The 18,228-nt window shown below is 33.8% G+C and overlaps 1 protein-coding gene across 2 annotated transcripts in view; it reads left to right on the forward strand.

Annotated features, from left to right (window-relative positions):
• Positions 1-18,228, forward strand: part of Lrp1b (LDL receptor related protein 1B) — a 2,087,209-nt gene that overhangs the window by 1,317,751 nt on the left and 751,230 nt on the right. For both annotated transcript variants that reach the window (XM_045147485.1, XM_045147484.1), the window contains 2 exons: positions 4,166-4,348; positions 16,385-16,585. In XM_045147485.1, coding sequence (XP_045003420.1) covers positions 4,166-4,348; positions 16,385-16,585 — 384 coding nt within the window. The remainder of the gene's footprint in view (positions 1-4,165; positions 4,349-16,384; positions 16,586-18,228) is intronic.

The following is an 18,228-nucleotide window of genomic DNA, read 5'->3' on the forward strand; positions in this document are numbered from 1 at the left end:
GGGTCATGATATGCAGAGACATTTATCCTACCCATAACTGTGGGCTAACTCCAGAATTCATGACACATATACCTCAACAAGGAGGGGCCAGGGGGAGCAGGTTGGACATGTATGAGCCTAACAATGGTACCAAATTAACTTTATTCACTGAGTACAAAACTAATTAATAATAAGAAAAAGAAAGTGGGTCTTAGATAAAGGATATTAATAGGTAAGGTGTATCTAGGAAGGTACTATATCTGGGGGAGTATAGAATGACCAAGAGCAGGACTTACTCAGTGGAGATATGTATAAACATGATTGACAAAATATTTTACCATCTAGGATTGGATGTTCATGAGGATACTTTTTTTTTATTAATTATTTTGTACTCAGTGAATACAGTCAAGTTGGTACCATTATTAGCCTATTCCATGTACTACCACATCCTCCTTGGCCCTCCTTATTGAGGTATATGGGTCATGCATTGTGGAGTTAGCCCACAGAGATGGGTAGGAGGAAATGGCTCTGTGTGTCATGACCCAATGTGTGGCTCTGAGATTCTTTTCACCTCCTCTTCCACAAAATTTCCCTGAGCTATTATGTTGTGTTCATTTGGGGTCTGCTTCAGTGATGAGGTGTTGGGAGCCTCTGTGTCTGGATATCTGATTTGGTAGGAGTTGATTGTTCTCTGTGTTGCTCTCCTTCACCCTGTGCTGGTTCCAGATTCAGCAAGAAAATAGCACCGTTGCTTGTTTTGCCAATTATTCTTAGTTTCAGCTGGGGCCCTTTTGAGGAGTGACGGGGTGGTTCTCTCCTTATGATATGTGTATATCTGAAAAAGAGAAGCAGATTCTCCAATGGAGAGTAAAGTTTGCACAAGAGAAATGGGATAACCCTTTTATTTTTATAGAGAATTTGATAGGTGTAGGCCCTCTTGTAGCCCATGATTGGTGTTAGCTTGGTAATAGAGAATGGGTTCATGCTTAGATATGGTTCTGAAATGTTTCCTGGCTATGGGTCCTGTTTCACTCAGGAGATCAGTTAGCCAAATCAAGAGCAGTTGGTTTCCCACCATGGCTGTGGGACACTATTGCACTTGTATGAGCATCCCAACAGGTTATTTGCTGATGAGTAGGTTAGACTATGAGTACCTTGGATATCTTGGTCATTTTCCCCCCGTCACCCATATAGCACCTTCTGGCACTAGATGCGCTGACTGTCTGGGGACTGACTCTCTTCTAGCTTCCAGCCATGTCACCCCATGTTATATGCGAACCACATATGGTGTCTTCAGCAGTAGGGTCTTACCACTAACCTTTGGTGAGTCATCAAATCTGTCATTCTTTCAGTAAACCTTGTAGGCCTCTGTGATCAAAAGCTCATTGTGGATGATAGGCACCTGCTGGTACTGTGAGTTACAGGTCAGTGCCCACTAAGAGAGGGAAGGAAATGATAACTAATATAAAAGAGTTAGAGAAAAGACAGACAGACACACACACACACACAGAGAGAGAGGCTGTAGAAGATTAAGGTCAGTCTTCATCATACCCTCTCCAGTGCCTTGTGATTCAGGTGTTCCCTCTAAGGGCCTGGTGAAGGTTCAACCATTTGGTCTGCTCTTTAGGATATAGAATTTTATGGTACCATTGACGTTTGGGTCTAGTTTTGCGTCCGCCACCTCATCCCTTGCCCTCCCCTCCCTTGCCACCCACCCTGTTGTCTCATCCTTGAGATGCTTGCTGGGTATGTCAGCGTCTTAGGTAGATTCAGGTTAGGTGCTGTAGATGAGTGAGACTATGTGGCGATTATCTTTCTGTGATTGGGTAAGTTCACTGAGAATGATCTGTTCCAGATTCAACCATTTTTCTTCAAATTTCATTGTATCATTTTTTCTTACCACTGTGTAGAATTTCATTGTGAAGATATACCATATCTTAGTTATCCATTCTTCTAGTGATGGACATCTGGGGTGATTCCAGCTCTTAGCAAGTAGAAATTGAGGTGCTATAAACATGGTTGAGCAAATTTCTCTGGACTAAGGCTTGAAGGTTTTAGGGTAGATGCCCAGTAAGGGAATAACTGGGTCTGATGGTAAGTCTATAGTCAGCTTTTTTTAAGAGTCTCGATATTGCTTTCCAAAGTGGTTGTACCATCTTACATTCCCACCAACAGTGGATGAAGGTTCCTATTTCTCCACATCCTCTCCAGCATTTATTTTCATTTGATTTTTTTATGTTTGCCATTATTATTGGGGCAAGATGGAATCTCATAGTTGTTTTAATTTGCATTTCCCTCATGTTTAGGGATAGTGAACATTTTCTTAAATGTGTGTTTGCCATTCATATTTCTTCCTCTGTGAGCTGCCTATCCAGCTCTTTGCCCCATTTTGTCAGTGGGTTGTTTGACTTTTTATTGTTTAGGCTTTTGTGTTCTTTGTAGATTCTAGAGATTAAGCCTCTGTCAGATGGATATTCAGCAAATATTTTCTCTCATTCTGTGGGTAATCCATTGGCTTTGCTTATTGTATGCTTGTCTGTGAAGAAACTCTTCAGCTTCATGTCCTCCCATTGGTTGGATAACTGTTTAGGACCCTGTGCTACTAGGGTTTTGTTCAGAAAATCTCTTTCCATTCCTACATCATGGAAAGTTCCTCCTCTATTTTCTTCCAGTACTAGCCAAGTTTCTGATCGTATGTTGAGGTCTTTGATCCATTTGAACTTGACTGTTGTGCATGGCAAGGTGTGTGGATCAAGTTTCAATTTCCTGCATATGGTTATCCAGTTTGGCCAGCACCATTTGTTGAAGATGCTGTCTTTTTTCCCCAGTCTATATTGTTAGGGCCTTTATCACATATCAAGTAGTGGTATTTGCTTGTCCCAAAGTCTGTATCCTCAATTCTACTCCATTGGTCTATACTCTTGCTTTTATGCCAGTACCATGCTTTTATTATTATTAGTAGTAGTAGTAGTATGGCTTTGTAATACAGCTTTAGATCAGGTATGGAGATGCCTCTAGAAGTGTATCTTTTGTTGAGGATATGCTTGGATATCCAAGGATTTCTGCCTTCCTATATGAACTTTGATATCATTTTTTTCTATCTCTGTGAAGAACAATGTTGAGATTTTCATTAGAATTGCATTTAATCTGTATATTGGCTTTGGTAGGATTGCCATCATTACAATGTTAATTTTGTCTATCCAGAAGCATGGGAGGTCTTTCCATTTACTCAGGTCCTCCTCAATTTCTTTTTTGAGTATTTTTATATTTTCATTGTATAGATCTTTTACTTCATTGGTTAACATTATTCCAGGTATTTTATTTTATTTATTTATTTTTGTTGCTATTGAAAATGAGACCATGTCTTTTATTTCTTTCTCTGTATCTTTGTCATTTGCATATAGAAAAGCTACAGATTTTGTGCATTGATTTCGTGACCTACTACTTTGCTATAGGAGTTAATCACCTTCAAGAGTCTATGTCTCTTGCATATAGAATCATGTCATATTAGTGGATACAGCTAATTTAACATCTTTCTTTCCAAATTGTATCCCTTTTACTTTTTTTGTCCTGTCATATTGCTTGAGCTAGGACTTCCAGTATTATATTTTAGAGCAGAGGTGAGAGTGGACACCCCTGTCTTGTTCCTGATCTCAATGGGAATTCTTCCAGTCTCTGCCCATTAAGTATTATTTGGGTCTTAGGAGCTTTGTATATTGCCTTTATTATGTTAAGATATAAACCAACCATGCCAATTCTCTTCAATATTTTGATCAAGAACTGATGTTGCATTTTGTCAAAGGCCTTTTCTGTATCTATCAAAATGATCATGTGGTTTTTGTGTTTAACCTTGTTTATATGATGTATTACATTGACAGATTTCCATATGTTGAACCACCCCGGTGTTCCTGGGATGAATCCCACCTGATACACTTAATTTTGTTTTCTAAATTATACCCTATTTTTTTAGTTACTATAAACAAATGTTGTAGCCTTTAGTGATTTAAATATGAATTAAAGAAGAAAATTCTCTACGGAGAAGTCACAATTGTATTTAAATGAAATAAAACATACATTATCTCTAGCATCTTAATTTTACCTGAAAAAAAATATAAAATGAATTATCAAGTAACAATTTATCTCCTGCCCTGTCCCTTTTCCTCTTTTTCTCTCATTTCAAATTAAGAGATTCATTCTCCTCCTGGCTGTAATGAGAATGAGTTCCAGTGCCATCCTGATGGAAACTGTATACCTGAGCTGTGGCGCTGTGATGGGGAAAAGGACTGTGAAGACGGTAGTGATGAAAAAGGCTGCAATGGTACCATACGGTTGTGTGATCATAAAACCAAGTTTTCCTGCCGGAGTACAGGTTAGCAAAACATTGGGTTCACCTTTGCTTTCAATTCCCTCAATATGGAATTCTTTTGGCTCATCTTCCATCTTTACCTTACCTTGTAAAATTAGTTCTTATATTTTGGTAGCTTTGCTCATATTCTCTACATAAAGATAATAGTAGGAAATACATATTGGAAAGAATAACAATACTCACACAGGTCTATCACTATTGTGTTAATGAGGAGAAAAAAATGTTAACTTGATCTAAATCATATGGTCAGCATGGCAGAATTGAAATATGAAACCAGATAATTAGGTTTCAGAGTGCAAGAAGAGATATGTGTACTCTCTCATAGTAAGTGCTTATCACTCTGGAGACAGTCCACCAATCAAAATGTAATGAAGATACCAGGAGGAAGACACACAATAGACACATTTATTTAAAACTATTTCCAAACATGTTATTGTGTTATTTCATGAATCATTGTAATGGTCTTCATTATCTTTCAAAAATGATATATCTTGAGTGTCATTGTTTATATTATTTAATTTCATAAGAATACTCTATTATTATGCCTTGCCATTTTGTTTTTGTACATACCTTAAGTTCCACTTGACATTTCACTAAGATATTTCCCTCTCTATACTTGATGATAATATTTTAAAAAATGTAGACATGCAATTAATATATACTATTATATTTCATCTATTTTAGAGTCTGTTGCTATCATCATTGAAATGAATCATATGGAGAATTCTGTGTCTTTAACAGTACATTGAATTGCCTCTCTGGAAAAGTCATTTTCAAACAATATTTGTCATAAATCTATCTAGTATTAACTCTAAAAAAAAACTTAAATTTGTGAATATAGCTTAATTTTTTTATATTTTAAGTTCAGTAAATATCTTTTAGCATATACAAACTGTTAATAGACAAGACTTTATTAGATGAATTAAAATAAAATGTAAAATAATATGGAAGAATCAGAGTTTAAATATTAAAATATGCTCTTAACTTTAGAATAATTTAGAGCAGATTAGAGTTCTTTCATGAAGGATAAAATGTAAACTTCATAAATAATAGTTAGAATAGCTAGAAAAGTGATTAGGGTTGATGGTTAACAGCCTCTGGGCTGTTTGATTTGAGGAATAACTTCTAATGCCCTACAGATCAGTCAGGTAATAATATAATCAACTTTATTTAATGGAACAATGGAACTAGTAGAGAGAATTCTGATTTTTTTACCAACACAAATAAATGATTGGGGTTGGAGTGATGGCTTGGTAATTAAGGTATTGGCTTGCAAAGCCTAAGAAGTCATGTGAGAATCTCCAGGTCCCTCGTAAGCCAGATGCACAGTGACACAAACGTGGCAAGTCACATATGCACATATCTGGAGTTCATTTGCAGTGGCTGAAGGCTCTGGAGTTCCCATTCTGCCTCTCTCTCTCTCTCTCTCTCTCTCTCTCTCTGTGTGTGTGTGTGTGTGTGTTTGTTTATATATATATATATATATACATACATACATACATATATGTAAAAACTTCTAAAAAAATAATGATCAATGTTTGAGGTAAGAAATATGCCACTTACTATAATCTGAACATTATTCAGTGTCTACTTTATTCTGAAATACCATACTGTATCTCATAATTATGTCCAACTATTATATGTTAATTAAAAATATTTAAGAGCTAGAGATATTGCTCAGCAGTTACGACCCTTGCCTTCAAAGCTTAAGGACACAAGTTCTATTCTCCAGTACAAACATAACACCAGATGTGCAAGGTGGCACATGCATCTTGAATTTATTTGCAATGGCTGGAGGTCCTGGTGTACCCATTCTCTCTCTTTCTATATGGCTCTCTCACTCTCCCTCATATAAATAAATAATTAAAATATTTTTAGAAGAAAATCCTTGAAAAATATTTAAAATAAGCTTTGTATTAATATAAGCTCTAAGAGCTATGATCCCAGTAAAATCAGTTTTTACTTTTCATGCAGAAAAGGTAGCCAGAGAATTGTTAAAAATAAATAATATATTTAAAATAAGTTTCAAGAGATTGCATTATATCACAGTCTGGTGTTTATTGATATTTTGCAAAAAAGTGAAAACATATAATAAAATATATTATGTCTACTTTTGCAGACATATAGACACATAAGAATATATATATTAGCTGCTTTTGCCTAAAAAACATGGGATGGGAACAGACATGGCCATTCAGCCTTTTATGACTGAGAGATGAAGTATGAACGAATCCAACATTGTTTTGAAGTAAATCTTACCACACCCAACACCAAAAAATAAAAAGATCCATTTTCGAGTCCAGAGTGAAAGATCTAAAGTATGAGGGGGATATTTGTATATCTTTAGGATATTGAAATTTTAAATATGCCTTTATGTGTATTTATTTTGGACTTGGACAATATATTTTATAGTTTTGCTAAAATAATATCAAGTATTTATAAACAATTGTTTTCAAGTAAACCACAATTTAATGTCTAAACATAGAATAATTATAAAACTGATGTTCTTTTTCAAAATAGAAATGTAAAAATGTAAGATTTTACCATCTTTCTGCTCATAACTAAATCTCTCTCTTGCTACAATGGATCACAGTGTATCGATCTTTGGAATTCATAATGTGCAAATTCATACTCATTGTGACTGTAGAGCTTTGTGAGCATGAGTGACATTAAAATAAACCATACAAGTAAACATTGAATTGAAATGGAAATATATTTATAACACTTCTGAATTTGTATTTACTTTAATTAAATACTTAGTTTTACAAGTTTGAAAATCTTTATGAACTACTCAAGAAATAAAATTAAGGCTGCAGAAATTGCATAGTGGTTAAGCGCTTGCCTGTGAAGCCTAAGGACCCTGGTTCAAGGCTCAATTCCCCAGGACCCACCTTAGCCAGATGCCCAAGGGGGCGCACGCGTCTGGAGTTAGTTTGCAATGCCCGGACGCCCTGGTGTGCCACTCTCCTCCCTCTCTCTCTCTCTCTCTCTCTCTCTCTCTCTCTCTCTCTGCCTCTTTCTCTCTCTGTCACTCTCAAATAAAAATAAACAAAAAAAAATTAAGAAAAAAATAAGACTTAGTGCTTATCTTAAAAGATGTTTCAAATACTACTTTGAATATTCACCAGTTTATAATGAATATATATTTTTTTATTCAGTGGCCATTATTTTACACATACATCACCAATTGTTAGTTCTAAAGGTTTGGTAAATTAACATTTTTTTATAAAGAAGACAAGAAAGGCTTAGTTACATTAATTGGCATATAATCATAAACATTACAGAATATCTCTTCACAAAGGACCTTGCTTTGAGTAGGGACTGCACTATGGTATCTTTCTGAAGGAATAAGAAAATAATTTTAATAAATTACCTCTGCATTATTTGTTTTCTTATTGTAGTGAACAAATAACAAATAACTGAAAAGAAGCAACTTAAAGAAATGTATTCTGCCCTACACTTTGAATTGAAATAGCCCATTATAGAGGAAAGGCATGGCAAGTTCAAACACTACATTTCAGCAAGGAAGGAAAGCATACCATAAAGTCGGGCAGACCTACCTCTGTGCCATGCTTTCCTCACAAGCTCACCTCATAAATGTTGTACAACCTTCTTTAATCATACAAATATTTGGAGACCAAGGGTTCAAACACCTTAGTCTATGGAAGATACTATAGGTTCCCACCACAATACCCTCTGTACTGTTTAAAACATACAGAAGTGATAATCATATGTAGCAAAAGAAAATAAACCATGATTTATTAACTAACAAAATATATCTCTGAATATCAGAAATAAAGTAGGATATTGAATTCTGAGCTAGACTCAAGCTGAGTGCCAGTTCAGGTTATATAACAAGGAACAAGGGAATGTGGCCAGATTCACCACTGGGAACCACAAAGTGGAAGTCTACATTCTGACATGAAATTTTGTACTTCCCCCTATATATATGACATACATACAAACATATGTATTGAGTTATATAGTTATTGATTTTATCTATTTAATAATATAAATATTTGTATGTATTTATTTTACATTAGATGCTTGTATCTAAAAAAAAATGGGATTGACACAGATACGGCAATCCAACCCAACAAGCCTGTATCTGACTTAGAAATTAAATGTGATTAAAATTCAACATGAGATATAATGAAATAAACAAAAAGATACATTTTTGGAACCCAGAGTACTAGACATGTTGGGGTAGTCAGTCATACCTCTATGTAGGAATGAGTAAATACATGTGAAAAAAATGTTCTCATTGAGATGAAATTGCCAATGAGGTTTCTAAAACAAAATTGAAAAGCTATCTCTTAGAAAAACAATTCTTAAAACTCAGACATTACAAAACAAGTTACTTATGATTAAATAAAAAGTGAAAGATATTCTTAGATAATATTTTAAGATACACAATGAGGACAAATCAGAAAGAATATTACTGGAATGAATAATTACACCTATAACTACATAGCATAACATATAGCATACACACCTGTATCCATGCATATATGTGTGACAAACACAGTAGTTGTGGTAAGAAATCTGAAGAATGAGACTTTTTATTAAGTTCCTATCCACTGCTACCATGAGGTAACTGGCCTGCTTCAATTTCTCCCTTTACATTGCTCTCTTATGTATTTTGGTCACAATGATAATAGAAATAATTAATTCACTACATTTTGATGCATATAATTTTAATTAATTGATAGCTTAATAAAGAAATCATAACACTTAAACATTTAGAATTAAGCAAAGTGGGAATTACTACACAGTAAAACATTTCAGTGATTTTACATATATGTTACTCTAAGTTAAGTTAAAAGCATCTTCAAGTTCATAACAAAGTGGAGTAGAAATTTCCAGATTTCTACATACCCTCTGCCAACTTTCTGTAGGCAGCTTTCCTCAGTATGGACATCATGCTCCCTGTGTTGCCTTTTTACCAGCAGTAAACTCCTGAGAACAGAGCACATGACTCAAAGGCGGTATTTCACAAGCAGGTTGAATAATTACACAGATATTGGAAAATATATAGCTATAGATACTCACCCATATCACATCATACAAAATGCCTTTGGTGACCTGAAAAACTTGTTCTCCATCTGTCAACCCTTACTTGTCCCTTTTCCATAGCAACTACTGATCATTTCATGATCTCCATCATTTTGCTTTTTCCAGAATGTCTTATTGCTGGGATCACACAGTATGCAACCTTTTCATATTGGCTTTTTTAAAAAAACTTATGAGTATGCATTGAAGTTTCTTACATATCTTTCCATAGCTTGCTATCTTGTTTCCTTCAGGACTAGAAAATAACTAATTGACTGAAATGACAACAATTTTGCTCCATTTTAACTTTTTCACCTTCTGAAGGATATCTTGGTATGTTCAGCTTACAAAAATATCAATAAAACTGTTAGAAACATCCATTAAATGCCATGCATGTGTTTTTGTATGGAGAAAATTTTTCTATTCACTGAAGCAAATACCAATGACCACATGATCACTCCCTATATACATAGTTTTCTGAGAAATTGCCAACCTATCTTCCAAAGTGGCAGTATCAGTTTGCATGCCCACGTGCAATGAATGACAGTTTGGGTGGCTCTTTGCACTTGTGAGACTTGTTGAACCAGAGGTAGAATTTTCCTATATGAGGATTTGTTCAGAGGTATCTAGCTATGTTTGAATTTGCATTATTTCATTTCTGAATAATATACAAAACATTGAATGCTTTTGCTGCTTATTTGCCACTAATTTGTTTTAATGACAGGAAATTGGTGGGCTAAACTAGGATATAGATGCAAATACTCACATTGTTCAAGTTTTCAAACATTTTCAAAACCAGAAAGTACTATTATGCAAAGACACAGACATTTCTCTAGCACTAACTGTTGTTAAAAGCAAAGAACATCACAATCCCCACTTTGTGTGATATTTTTAAATTCAAAGACAAAAATAGAAGCATCTTATTTTCTATATGAAAGAATACTTGTCAAAGGATTTAAAATGGCTTTTTTTCCTGCATGTAGAGGAAAAGTATGTAGGAAGAAAGTCCAAGATAATGCTGTATTTGTACTGTATCTTCTTTTGATTGAATGACTTTCAGAGAATTGAGATAAACATGTGCCACTCATATACTTTTTACTCTAAATTCCACTGAAATACACAACATGCATTTCAAGTCAGGTCCAGACTAAAGTTAAAAGTTAACAGTGACATGATCCTGAGCACAAGAGTGTTACTAAACCAGTAGAGCCTGTGGGATTCAGCTGTGATGGTCACATCCTGTGTAATGAAAATCCACTATGGGTTTATGTGAACTGCAGAGCCTTATTCTTATCTAGATTTTGGATTATTTTGTTTTCTTTCCCCCTGTTGGGTCAGGAAATGCAAAGTAACATAGGGGATAATCAGTATAATTAGAACTAAAAATATTCTACAATGGGATAGTAGTTTTATTGTAATAATATGTTCAGCTGTATGGGAAGGGTTATTAAAAACAACAACTTCACATTTCCCTTTCTATAACCAACCCTATGGTGTACTCTCATTTTTCTCACACAGATAATATGGTGAGATTTTCATCCTTTTTGATTCACATAACCAATGAAATAGCTGACATATTACCATAGATTTTTACCATTGATTCTTCTCAGTAGCAATTTTAAACGTTTTGACTGTATGGTTACCCATCTCAACTTTAAATCTATTCCTCTTTTTCCACCCTTTCAAAAGGATTTTTCTTTAGATATTGATCATGGGATTGCATAATGTAGGGCCTCCATCATTTTTATTTCTCTGTCTGTAATTTCTTTTCCCACATTAGTTCTCTTCCACCCCATAAATATATCTTGTTTAATACTCTGCAAAGCATCCTCTCATTTCCTTTTGTCTATCTTCCACCTTCCCTTTTAAGTCACATTGTGTGGTGAAGCTAGATGTCTTATGTGTCTCTTTGTCTCTTGTAGCCTAACATCCAGTCGCCTTTAGGGATGACAGTTGCTGTTTATGTGGCTCCCAGGAGTAATTCTCAGTTTGTAGGGCTCTGTCCTAGTCCTATTTTGTCACTCAATAACTGAATGAATTTAGAGGATTTAGCAAATACTTGCTTCATGTTTTCTGCCATATAAAATAGATGTAAAAAGCCCAATTGATAAAATGCATAAAGTGACCAGTTGATGACACACTTGACTACTAATATTGCATGTATATTATGCTACTAGCCCTTGACCATAAGTCATGTCCTTTCCCTGAACACTTCTCAGTGACCTCACCAAATAAGCATTTAGACTTTTCTAGTTATGTGTATATATATATATATATATATATATATATATATATATATATATATATATATATAATTTATTTATTTATTTGAGAGTGACAGAGAAAGAGGCAGATAAATAGAGAGAGAATGGGCATGCCAAGGCCTCCAGCCACTGCAAACAAACTCCAGATGCATTTGCCCCCTTGTGCATCTGGCTTATGTGAGTCCTGGAGAATCAAGCCTCCAACCGGGGTCATTAGGCTTCACAAGCAAGCACTTAACCACCAAACCGTCTCTCCAGCCCCAAGACTTTTCTCTTTTTAAATTGAGTACCCTATGTCATTTTTTATATCTATTTTACCTTTATTCAAAATTGTTATTGAAGACGTATTATTTTAAGCATTACATATTTTTTTCACTTTTTTATTTGTTTTGTTCCTACTCATTTTTATGAAAGATCTCCATGATAATACCTTCATTCCAACATCACATCTAAGTTATTTCCTCATGAATGACTAGCAACAAAAACAAATGTATGTTGAAATCTTATTGTTCTCAGGGCTTAGCTCTACATCCCACTTTCTACACTTTCTCTCTGGAAAAAAAAAAAAAAAAAAACATTCTCATCTCTTTTCTTTTAATGGGAACATTTCATCACCAAATCTCTTAAATTTAAAGCAGAAAGCATCATTGAAACTGTTCTTGGGATTAGTTCCCACATCCCAATTCTACTAATGGTACCTCTGCAACATCACCCATTCCTTCCTTACTACTCATGTTCCATTGCATATTTCCCGAGAATTCTGACTTGGACCTTTTGGTTGCCCTTAGTTCTCTGTAACAGTGGTTCACTTCAGCACACGCTAGATCCCAGACTAGGCTTTTCACTTTCCTAGCTCTAACCAGAGTCCATTCAGAATGTCTCAATGGCAAAGACAAATTTTATCATGTAAAGATTTAAAAACAGCCCTTAAGTTTACATTCAACATTTAATGGACAATGGATCCACAATGGCACATTAAAGTCCCAATGTCTCCTAATTTTATATCATTAGAAAGTTGTACTCATTATGGGAAGTGTATTCAGCAAACAATGCTAAAACTTATGTTCAAAATTATAACTGAAAATCATTCTTGAAACTCAACAGAGTCCTATGAATCCAATACATATAATATATAACACATAATCTACATATAGCTATGTAATTGAAATAAATAATCTTCAGCATAAAACATATATGTATATATATTAGATATTTGTAATGGATTCTACGAGAAATAGAATAATTTACAAATTAATAATTGGCTCATATTTACTGTTTGGCTTACATCATTTCGATGAGTAACAAAGATAATCACCATGGCATTGAATTTTTTTTCTTACTTCTTTTTTCATTTTGCTCATTTTTCATTTCATAGAAAGTATATTTGGTGCTAAGAATGTTTACATAAGGTTAGTATCCATATTACGTTAGTTTTTTCTTCTATCTATAAGGTACATTGAACTGTTTACATGGGATAGTGAGATTCAAACTCAGGTGGTCTCAGCCCCCATCATCCATCATACATGTACAGGAATCACACTTAAACACAAAGCCATTAAATGGCTTTTTTATGTGGTCAACATTTGTCACTACTAGACTTATTGTTTCATAATTTCAATAAATTCTCTTCCTCATAATTTTGCATTATTAATGGATAGTTAAACACATAGTAACAAGCATTTGCTAAGTCAAATTGAAGACTTATTAGAGAAATCTATGTGTATGGAACTGAAATGTTTGTAGTATAAGAAAAGAAAAATTGCAGCCTAAAGATCAATATTCAAAAAGATTATAAATAGTGGAGTTAATACATTGGATGTTCTCAAAGATTCCTTTCTCTTCATACACATATTTTTAATATTGCTGTCACTCAAATTATAAAAAATAAACTATCCTAAAATATAAAATATCATACATTATATTTTACTGAAATAAAAAACTTAGAGGAGTTAAAATTCATCAATTTAAAAATAGTCAAAATTGAACAAATAATAAAATCCCATTGATTTGTTTTGGAATGCTAGCATATTGAGATTCAGAAAAAAACAAACATACTATTTTCCCAGGGCTGTTGCCTTTATAATGGTATTTAACCTAAATTATATATTTGTATGTTGTAAGACAACACACCCAAAATAGTCCCTATAACTGTAACTTCAGTGTAGATGTGTGCCATTGTGTAGTTTTACATGTCATAATGCCAGCATGCTCTTTTGTTATGTTGTAGGGTTCATTGTTGTTCCTACTTGGCCATTCTTATGTTCTCTCCTTAAAGTAAAAACCTCCCATTAACCTAACCATAATAGACCCCTGCAATACAGTTTACCCACTCAGAAACGTCATTGCAAATAAATCAAAAATTACATAGAACTCTACTTAATAATAACTCTCTAATATTTCTTTCAGTATGGTCTAGGGGAGAATTTGTAAACATAAGGCTGTGCTGGATTATTTGAGTATACTTGTATGCTGTTTTAAAACTTCATTTAAGAGCTAAATGGCAAATTTAAGAAAGGGGTGTTTCATTTTGTAAATATTGGATTTTTGTTAAGCATTCCATAGTTCATTTTGTTTTCTATAAGTCATTTGAGCATTATCAATTTGTATTGATAATGGTTTTACATTAGAAATTTAGCTACATTTTTTTATACTTGTTAATACTCTTAGCTATATTCCAGTTAGAATTTAAATGAAAAAAAAAAAGAAGGGGACAAGCAATTAACTTTCAAACTGCTCCAAAAATATCTATATATTTCATATAAGCAGTACCTTTGCATCAATATTTCCTATTCTTTAAAGAAAATTTCTAATGACTTTTATATAGTTTTGTATAGATAAGTTTAGGATGAGATTATAGTGTTCCATAAAGCTAATATATTTAATGTTCTCTTTATTTTAGTGTATTTTAAATATATTTTTCAAATTTATAATTGTTTTTACCTAATGTATTACAACACTGTGTATCTTAACAGTAAATATTTCATTTTATCATGAAGTATTTAACTGGAATCTGTTCTGTTACTAGTGGTTTGCAGGTATGTGTTGTGCTAATATTTGTAAAAGTTTTAAATGTAGCTGTTTTTTGAATTCACTTAGATGTTATTTACTTTTCATTAGTTTCATGATCATATTTATTGAACAAGTAATACTTTTCCCTAGTGTTTTACTTTTATTTTGCTAAGAACTAATTGCATTAGATGGTATTCCTATAAATATGAAATATTTATGGCATATAGTCTGTATTCTTGATGTTCATTCATTTATATAAACTCTATTAATGAAGAATTGGTCTGTTCCTTTTATTGAAATACTTCATCAATTATTAATGTTAAATATTACCTACTACATACTTTAATAGTTTAAATGTGTATCTGTGTGTATTGGTATGTATGTATGGGCTTGCCCATGCCATGGTGCACATGTGAAGGTTAGAGGATCAGAAGATACCTAGGCTCTTCTGCTCCACCTTATTGACATTTTCCATTGCCATTGTAAATCTACATCAACCTAGCTGGACTGTGAGCTTTGAATTTTCCTGGCTCAGTCTCCTATTATCATAGGCATGTTGGAAACCACAGACATAGGGCCACTTTTGAGTCTGGCTGTACATGGTTGCTGGACACATGAACACAGGCTGGCAGGGTTTGCAAGGAAGCATCTTATACCACTGAGCAATCTCTTCATATTCTAATATCATCTAATATATTTTTATAAGCTATAGACTTGATCATGTGTTGTTATTTGACTTTCAGTGGTGTGAATTAGTAATATATTTCTATGAAATAAATACTTTTGTATCATTATTCCAGGTATGTTGAAATTTGGTAGCTTTTAAATATTAAGGAGACATTAAAACCTAATGACTTTATGAAATATATAGTCTAATAATTTTTGTTTATGCACCTAGTTTAGGAGATGCTAGTATTTATTGAGACAATAACAACTGTTCATCTTTAGATACTTTTTATAATTCCTATTTTTCTTAAAATGTGTAATTGGGAAAATATAATTAAGTAGACAAAATCTTAAAACAATGTGGAAGAAATAATTTTCAGTGAAATAAGGAGATTTAGATAGACAGCAATGCCTATTATTCTCTATGGATTGCAACAGTGACTTTTGAAACATGGTGACAAGCAACAATTTTATTATATTATTTTTTATTTTAAGGCAATGGAAAGAACATATTTTATAAATCTTGTCTGGGTATAAGTTAGGTACAAACTCATTTGACATTTGATATTCTTTTGTGAAAGTGTCTTTGTGTGTGTATGGTATAAGGAGTTGACATGCTGAGGTTACATATGTAAATAATAGGAACACTTTTGCTAAAATAAAGCATTTACCTAAGCTTATTCTTGGAAAATGAACTGATAACATTTACCTAAACTTAGGTCTATGAAAGACTGTCATTCAAATGTACCTTTAAAGTTTAGTTCTGAAAGTATTATTATTAAACCTTCAATCAATCACAGAATCGTTTATTTTTTTTGGTACAGGATGATAACTTGAAATTAAAGAAAATGTCAAGGCTCATTCTCCAAAAACATGTTATCACCCAGAACAAGAAGCATCCAAATGCTGTCATGAAAATAAACTGTCAAACTACCTGCAAATAGATTTCTTGCTAATGGCAGTAATTCTGCTTCTGACTGAAGATGACCAGACATTATTACTGTGACCTAATTACAATTCGAATGCTTTCTGTTTCTGTTTTCTTAAGGGAGATGCATTAACAAAGCGTGGCTATGTGACGGAGATATTGACTGTGAAGACCAATCAGATGAACAGGACTGTGACAGTTTCTCCTGTGGGCCACCCAAATACCCTTGTGTTAATGACACTTCAGTCTGCCTGCAGCCTGAGAAGCTTTGTAATGGGAGAAGAGACTGCCTGGATGGGTCGGATGAAGGCGATCTCTGTGGTATCCCAGATTTAATTGCATTTACTTCTCTCTGGAAATTTGAGCCTTTGAATTCACTTGCTGTAAACACTCTTTTCATTCACTCTCTTCAAATGTGGCTTTTTGCATTGAAGCTTATCTACATTTTTTTCAGGCATTAAATGCTTATATAAAAGTTTGAAATATGATCAGAGATTTCTGAAAATAGAAAAATCTTGACAATGCAGCTGTATAGTAATTAGAGAGCTGTGTGTATCTTTAGATCTCTGTTCAGGGCTGGTCCTGCAGCTGCCCAGAGTCTTGTCAGTGAGTCACTTGGAACAGAGAAACATTCTTATAGCCATGTTCTGAAATGCTGCGTATATGTGGACATACTTCTGAAGAACACGAAGGAATCATTTTGCTTTTTTTTTTTAAGTTAAAGTGGAAAATTAGATAATGAGAAATATTGTATATTACCTAATAATATTCCCTCTGATTTTGAATCATCCTATAATAGCTTTCCTTACCATGTTTATCTAGTTAAAATGATCATTTCAATGAGCTTCAAACCGTGTTGCTTAGCCATCTCCCTTGTGCCAAACAACATACATCAAAGACAATGACTTTTTTTTTTTTCTTTTTGAAGAGATTAGTATGTTCCAAGGAGAGGCTCAAATTATGTTTTCTAGTTATGCTGAAAGTGGTATGAATAGAGCAAAAGAGCCCACAGGGTGATTAAAACAATAATGAGATCACTGGTGATTGTAAGAAAGTTATATTAAGATATGACAAGGAAGACTTGATGGAGCCAAGGTAGGAAATTCATCTAACCTCAAGCTACCATATTTGGTTCTCAACTAAGCATTAATATCATAGTGAGATATAGGAAAAAGGTCTCTTAAACTTATACAATGGACCATCCTTTTTTAAAAAATCTGTAATTCTATAAGATAACCTTGAAAAACTTAATATAATAGTCTTTATTCAGTAAGGATAAAATATGAATTGGAAAAAAATTAATTAGCTAAAGAAATTATAATTTAAAATGGGAAGCTTTATTTTTATTTTTCTTTGTTCACTTTCTTGTGCTAGCAGAGCTTTTAGGGAAAAATCAGGTTCTCTAACATCCAGCTGGGCTAAGGTCTTCCAATACTCCCAATATTCCAAGTAAAGAGACAAGGAATGATGGAAGTCACAGAGATTTATCCAATGCAGCTACATTAGGGATAGAATTGGGTAAAGGGATCTAGTACTGAAAGCTTCTCATTAGGGTACTGCCAGAAGCTTCCAATTAAAACACAGGATGAATGGGGCAGAGAACAAGATACATGCATAATTAAGTCACTGTAGTCAAGCTGCAAACTTGTATATCTTTGTTTCAGCTCAGCTCCTGCAAAGTGGTTAGAAGTCTTTATTACTAGGGGACAAGAAAATGTTGTCTTCTGCTCTAGGATGCAGCTTCACAATCCTTATTTATTTCCTTCATCCCTAGAGGGGATGTCTATCCTCTGAGGGGATGTTTTTCCTAGAATCTAGTGTGACAGCAGATTTAAGATAGACTTACTTCTGACCTCCAGCTTTGAAAGGGCTTGAGATAAATTAGACAGCCCCTCACTGAGTTATCCACATAGAGAACTGCTGAGATACACAGGTGACCGAAAGTAAAGGAGACAGTCACAGAG

Source organism: Jaculus jaculus, chromosome 4, assembly GCF_020740685.1.
Source record: "Jaculus jaculus isolate mJacJac1 chromosome 4, mJacJac1.mat.Y.cur, whole genome shotgun sequence".
Classification (NCBI taxonomy): domain Eukaryota; kingdom Metazoa; phylum Chordata; class Mammalia; order Rodentia; family Dipodidae; genus Jaculus; species Jaculus jaculus.